A 6,381-nucleotide genomic window follows, 5' to 3' on the forward strand; every position below is an offset into this window, starting at 1 on the left:
GGGAGCCTTCATGAGAGAAGGAAGACCCAAAGAAGTGATCAGAGCTGGAAGCTCCTATACATTCTAGACAGAGAAATGATAGGTTTGTAGAGAAATGACAGGACAAAGGGCAGTAAGTTGTGGGGAAGGACGAGGAGATACCTGTGGGGGCAGGAGGTGGAAGGAAGGGAAGATCAGGGTTATTTGGGAAGTGTGTTTGCACAGATGCGGTTGGGTGTGCACTCCCGGCCTCTGGTGATCAGGATGTTCTCTTGCTGGTTCCTTTCTCAGGGGAGAACCCCTTTCTCGGGGGAAATGTTATGACCTGCTTTCGGAAAGGGGATGTCAGAGAGCCGTTTCTACCTCTGCTGCTTCTCATGTGCCCTCAGCTGAAAATAACCGGTATGCCAACGCGGCATATTCTGGGGGAGCGTGTCCTGAACCCCTCCAGCCTCACCGATCAGTTAAAGGTCTTAGGAACAAACCTGGGATTTCCGGGGGAAGAAGGAATTCTGCCTCAAGGCTGTGGCAAAGGGTGTGTGTGTGTGTGTGTCTGTGTGTGTCTGTGTGTCTGTGTGTCTGTGTGGGTTAGGGGGCTTGAATCCTATTGGCTCTGTGTCTCTGGAGAATTCAGACTGATGCACAGACCCATCTTGGAGACCTGCCCACCATCTCCCACTTTCCTGCATATCTTTCTCAGTCCTGTTTCCCTTCTTTGCAGAAAAAGGCAGGTGATTAGATTTCACTACATTTTTAGTTTCATTCCAGTTTAGACTCAGAGCTTTATAATGGTCAGTGTGCTTCTGGTTGGGCTTTTAGTGCAGCTGGTGCCTTCGAAGGACGGATGTTCCGGAAAACTGGCAAACTCGTGTCACTGAGCAGAACCTGCTGGACTGCTCTTTGTCTCAAGGCAACGAGGGCTGCCATGGTGGCCTGATGGATTATGCCTTCCAGCATGTTCGGAACAACGGAGGCCTGGACTCAGAGGAATCTGATCCATATTGTGCACAGGTAAGTGGAGCTCCTCACCTGTTATCATTCTAGCTCTGCTCTCAGAGTTGCATGCTTTTGAAGAAAACAGATACCATATTTAATATTTGCATTTTAAATGGTGGACTCTACAGCTGGAAGCTGTCAGAACTCTCGTTAAACTATATTAGCCGGGCACGGTTCTCTGCCTAGATGGTTACCACGGGGCTGTTTTTATTTCTATGCTACAGGGAGACATGCACAGCGTTCTATAGAGCATACAGATTTCTCCCGAGTGAAAACATTCTTAAGGACACGTAGACCCAGAATAATTCATTGAATGCACACACGGTAGTTTTTCAGTTTCAAAACAACCACCAGCATTTCAGCTCCTGGGATGCGTTACGACAAATTTGGCTTGGAAATCCCTTACCTGTAAGCTGTCTTGAACTCATGTTCCCCAGGAGGTGGATGGTAGCAATCAAGTCTCTTCCCCTTTCCCTTTGAAAGGACGGATCCTGCGAATACATGCCCGACTCTTCTGCTGCCAACGTCACTGGCCTCGTGAACATCCCTCAGCAGGTGGCGTCCCTTCTGGTGGCCGTGGCAGCTGTGGGGCCCGTCTCGGCTGCTATCCGGGCAAGCCTGGATCCCTTCCGGTTCTATAAAGAAGGTAAGCATTTGTCTATGTAGAAATACAGGTAGGAAAATTGGAAAACCACGCTAACATACAGCAAGTGTGACACTTTGGTATGCAGAATTCAATGTAGAATTTGGGGGGGGTGGTGTGGATTTAACAGTTGTTCATCCTGTACACGTAATATTTCTGCCCGCTCTTTCCGCTTGCCATGACTTGACCCAAATTCCCATGATTTTAAACACATTATAAATATATTTAAATGGCTACATAATTTGATTGGTATAGCTCGCTTTACTTTTTTCCAATTGTTAGACCTTGAAAAATTTTAAAGAATGTTACTACTGAACTTAACACTGGAAAGAAGCCCTTGGCCCAAGTAATTTTATGTTCTCTGCTGTTTCCCTAGGCTCACATCCCTTAAGGAGAATCATAAGGTTGTGGCAGGTGTTTTTTTATGCCACTTGACTATTGTTTACAAATGAGATTATGACAATTGGTATTTCTGCTAGCATTAGATGAGGGCCTAAACCTCTACTCTAGCTAAACAAAACCACCTGACTTTTAAATCTTATCTGGATTTATATCACAACTGAATTTTGATACGTCTCCCTTACCATGGTTGATTCGCTGGGTTACTATCACATGTCACGTGGGAACCCTCACCCCAATATTGGATTTTACTTTCCAGGCATTTATCATGATCCAAACTGCAGCAGTGAAGACCTGGATCACGGTATTCTGGTGGGTGGCTATGGCTCTCAAGGAGAAGAACCCGAGAACCAAAAATACTGGAATGTCAAGAACAGGTATAAAAAACCAAGAATACTTATCTTGGAAATCGAAAAGGATTTGGAATCAGTGTTTGGAGGCAGATCCCCCAACCCTTGAGCACACTTCTGAAATCCCAGAAGTGTTTACCCCACTTGGTTGGAACACAGACATATTCACGTGGTGACCACAGTAAGGTACTATCTCAAGCTTGCTAGGGTCCTGCGATAGTTTTGGTACCGTTGCATTTCTAAATTGCATTTTTTTTTTTAATTTCCGAAACACATCTGGCCCCAAGAGTTTCCTTTTCCTGCTTACGCTGCAGTTTTGTGAAAGGTCTGGGATAGAAGTATTGTGTGCTGGGTTAGAACTCAAACATGGACAGGAACGGCCTCTCCGGATTCTTCCGGAATCTGTGCTGGCCTCTGGTGCTCTGCTCAGTACCAGGTGTGATTGTTCATGAAGAGAAATGTGTTGGATTGTTTGTAATAATTGGCAAACGCCGTCTTCTTCCAGCTGGGGCACGGACCGGGGCACTCAAGGCTACATGCTGTTGGCCAAGGACCGGGACAACCAGTGTGGAATCGCCACCATGGCCCGCTTTCCTGTCATGTGAGCTGAGGATGCAAAGAAGGCCTTGATTGGGGACAGAATGTCTGGAAAACGAATTTTATTTTAAAGCTGACCACACCTTACTGTGTGGCTGAAACACTTGAATCACTGAAGATCGCACTTATGATTTGATTCCATGACTTTCACACTGGAGACATCGCTACCTCCTTACTCCCTGCTCTAATCAGCGTTGTGTGAGTCACCTGCTTCATGACTTCTGAATTTTCATGCTTTCAAAGGTTGCAGAAAGTTTCACCTTTTAAAATATGGGGCGCCTGTGTGGCTCCGTCAGTTAAGCATCTGCCTTTGGCTCAGGTCACGATCTCTGGGTCTTGGGATTGAGTCCGCGTCAGGCTCCCTGCTCTGCAGGGAGTCTGCTTCTCTCTCTCTCTCTCCCTCTGCCCCTCCCCACCAATCTTTCTTTCTCTCTCAAATAAATAAATAAAATATTTTTAAAAATAAATAAATAATAAATAAAATTTACTTGCATATGCTGAGGTGTGATTCTTTCTGTTTTCTTAAGATTTTATTTATTTGTGAGAGAGAGAGAGTATGAATGGGGGAGGGGCAGAGGGAGAAGCAGACTCCCCACTGAGCAGGGAGCCTGATGCAGGGCTCCATCCCAGGGCCCTGAGATCATGACCTGAGCTGAAGTCAGATGCTTAACCCACTGAGCTACTCAGGTGCCCCTCTTTCTGTTTTTAATACACAAACTTCTTTATAGTTAAAAATGTAATGGTTTGTAGGGAGGAAGAAATCATCTTATTTCCTCCAAAATTCTTCCAACTGGTTTAAGAATTTAATTGACATGAGACAGATTAACGGGAGGAAAAAAACCCCACAAAGTTTCATTACACAGGCACAGAGGCCCAAAGAAATTACCAAGGCAGGCAGAGTTGTTTTGTTTGTTTTGGCAGATGTTATAAATTTTAAACAAAGACAATAATCTGTGAGAAATTGACAGGATAGAGAAAACAGACGTGTGAGAGCTTTAAATCACAGGAATTCTAAGTGGAATTTGGGCTGAGGTTGTAGATTAGTAAAAAAGCCACAAGGTTTGTTTCCACAGCTTTCTGAGCTTTGAAGTCCCATCTGTGTAGCTAAGGATGTCTTTTTACTTCGTAGTACAGGGAGGGTACCTCTCATACGGGAGACTCGTTTCCTGCTTTCGGGGGACAGAGGACAGTCTGGGTGTCCTCGCACCAGCTGTTTCCCAAGTAGCTTCGATTCCAGATAATCAATGTACCACTGTGGCACATTTTGGGGTGTCCTCCCTGGACCCCACAGTTTCTTTCTCTAAAACTCTCCTGGAAGTTTTATAGACTACTAGCTGAGCTGGCGGCTGTAGAGAGAGAAATCCCGTTAATAAATGAGTGGTAGGAAATCTGCAAACAGTGAAGAGAGCACAGATTAGAATGAGGGTGAGTAAAAGGGGTACAGGCTTCCAGTTATGGAGAATAAGTCACAGGAATAAAAGGTACAGCATAAGGAATATCGCCGATGGTGTTGTCAGCGCGTTGTGCTTGTACCGTGAGAGACTGACAGACAAGAGCTACCCCTGTGGTGAGCATAGCTGACTGTATGGGGTTGGCAAATTACTGTGTTGTGCACCTGAAACTAATGTAACATTGGGTATCATCTATACTCAAAACATTTGTGGGGGGAAGCATGAGGATGAATAAACAGAAAAGAACACATTTCCCCACACCTCGTGAAACCAGTCCCACAACCCTCGAAATTGACCAACCCAATCAAATGTCTGTGTTTCATTCATCTGTTGGAAAATATTAGTCCTTTTTTTAAAAAAACAGATTTAAGTTAGATATTATGTGTCTCACGGGTTTACCCAAAAGCAACATTTTTCACTGATGATTGGGCAAGCGCCCCTGCTGGGAAGACCCTGTCCCTAGGACGTGATGATTTGGGGATTGGGATTCCCGTGGAGGCTGAGCTGTTACCTTCCGACTGGAGTATTCTCAAAGCTAGCATAGTGGCCCTGAACTTTGTTCCATTACCAGAGAGAGTTTTAGGATTGCCTTTTCTAATTCACAATCTCTGAAATTTGGGAATAAGGTCCTTAATGCTGAAAAGAACTTGGAATTCTGATGTATCAGCAGATTTTCTATGATTTTTCAACAGGCATGTTTGTGTGGCACGATTTTATGACAGGTGTAATATGATGGGCATTGAGAGTGGAGTGCTCGGTCCCAGAGGAGTCAGGTATCCAAGTCCATACGGTCGTGATGGACTTGGGCGGGACCACTTCAGGTGGGACCCCTTTCTATGCTTTTGCTGCCATATGAAATAAAAAGACCAGTGTGGTTTATAGACAAGGTTAGGTTGGAACCTGTGATTTTCAAAGTCTGGAGTGTTCCATGACCTTTGCCATTGCTAGTGTTAATGTCCTTACATCTCCATTTCTCTTGCGGTCCTGTCAGTCCGTGAGAGCAGAACAAGTTGCAAAATAGCTGATGTAAGAGGCTTGTGGTTTTGCTCTGGCGGCGAGAAAGTTTAGTTTAGTCACCCAGCCACGTTAAGCCCAGATTTTTGGTCCACATTTGTGGGTGGCCTGCCTTTGGTCAATACAGTTTCTTCCTCTGAAACTTTCCTGGGGGGTTTTCACACATTCAAAGTTGAGCTGATAGATTGTTTCATCTCCTTGAACCAGTCTCTTAGTTCTGACAGTGGGTCAGTTCAATCAAATTCACTTCAGGAGGAGGTGATGCAGCTGTGTTCTCAAAGGCAGGCCTCTGCTTCAAATGATAGGTAATAAGAGGCAAATCAGGGGCACCTGGGTGGCATCCTACTCAGTTGAGCATCCTGCTCAGTTTTGGCTCAGGTCATGATCTCAGGGTCCTAGAATGGAGCCCCATGTCAGCCTCTATGCTCAGCAGGGAGTCTGCTTGAGATGCTCCCTCTCCCTCTGCCCCTCCCCCCGCTTGCTGTCTCTGTCTCTCTCTCTAAAATAAATGAATAAATCTTTAAAAAAAAAGAGTCAATCCTATGGCAATAAAAGCAAAATAATGGTTAATGATTGGCTCAAATTAGAAACCAGTTTCTGAGTTCTGAGGGTAACCAGTCGAGAGAATTTTTAGATGTTGCTCTTAAAGCGTCTTTAGACAGAGGAAGAGTAGGTAATGGCAGTCTGACAGATTTTCTTGGCTTGTAATTTAGGTGTCCCTGGTGATTTTCTTTGTAAGATTGATTGATTGATTGATTGATTTGAGAGACAGAGAAACCACAAGCAGGGGGAGAGGCAGAAACAGAGGGAGACGGAGAAGCTGACTCCCTGCTGAGCTGGGAGCTGGACATGGGACTCGATTCCAGGACCTGGAGATCATGACCTGAGCTAAAGGAAGATGCTTAACCATCTGAAGGACCCAGGCACCCCTCCCTGGTGATATTTTGAGTGG

At 45.2% G+C, this 6,381-nt stretch overlaps 1 protein-coding gene across 2 annotated transcripts; it reads left to right on the top strand.

The window, feature by feature from the left end:
* Positions 1-271: 271 nt before the first annotated feature.
* On the top strand, positions 272-3,383 carry LOC112818154 (procathepsin L-like). 2 transcript variants are annotated; one of them, XM_073890663.1, is made up of 5 exons: positions 272-381; positions 799-990; positions 1,459-1,621; positions 2,277-2,394; positions 2,873-3,383. In XM_073890663.1, exons 2-5 carry the CDS (start codon positions 916-918, stop codon positions 2,970-2,972), a joined length of 456 nt encoding a protein of 151 aa, XP_073746764.1. In that variant the 5' UTR covers positions 272-381; positions 799-915; the 3' UTR covers positions 2,973-3,383. The 2 variants fall into 2 exon arrangements, with proteins under 2 accessions (XP_073746764.1, XP_073746763.1); XM_073890662.1 differs by lacking the exon at positions 272-381 and adding an exon at positions 394-514.
* Positions 3,384-6,381: the final 2,998 nt, after the last annotated feature.

The sequence above is a fragment of the Callorhinus ursinus genome, unplaced genomic scaffold (genome assembly GCF_003265705.2).
Source record: "Callorhinus ursinus isolate GAN/ISIS: 27379988/994484 unplaced genomic scaffold, GSC_fseal_2.0 scaffold1743, whole genome shotgun sequence".
Taxonomy (NCBI): Eukaryota; Metazoa; Chordata; class Mammalia; order Carnivora; family Otariidae; genus Callorhinus; species Callorhinus ursinus.

Coding starts and splice junctions, on each gene's coding strand:
- LOC112818154 (XM_073890663.1), top strand. CDS start 916: ATGGATTATGCCTTCCAGCATGTTCGGAACAACGGAGGCCTGGACTCA. Junction 991..1,458: donor CTGATCCATATTGTGCACAG/GTAAGTGGAGCT, acceptor TCCCTTTGAAAG/GACGGATCCTGCGAATACAT. Junction 2,395..2,872: donor TACTGGAATGTCAAGAACAG/GTATAAAAAACC, acceptor GTCTTCTTCCAG/CTGGGGCACGGACCGGGGCA.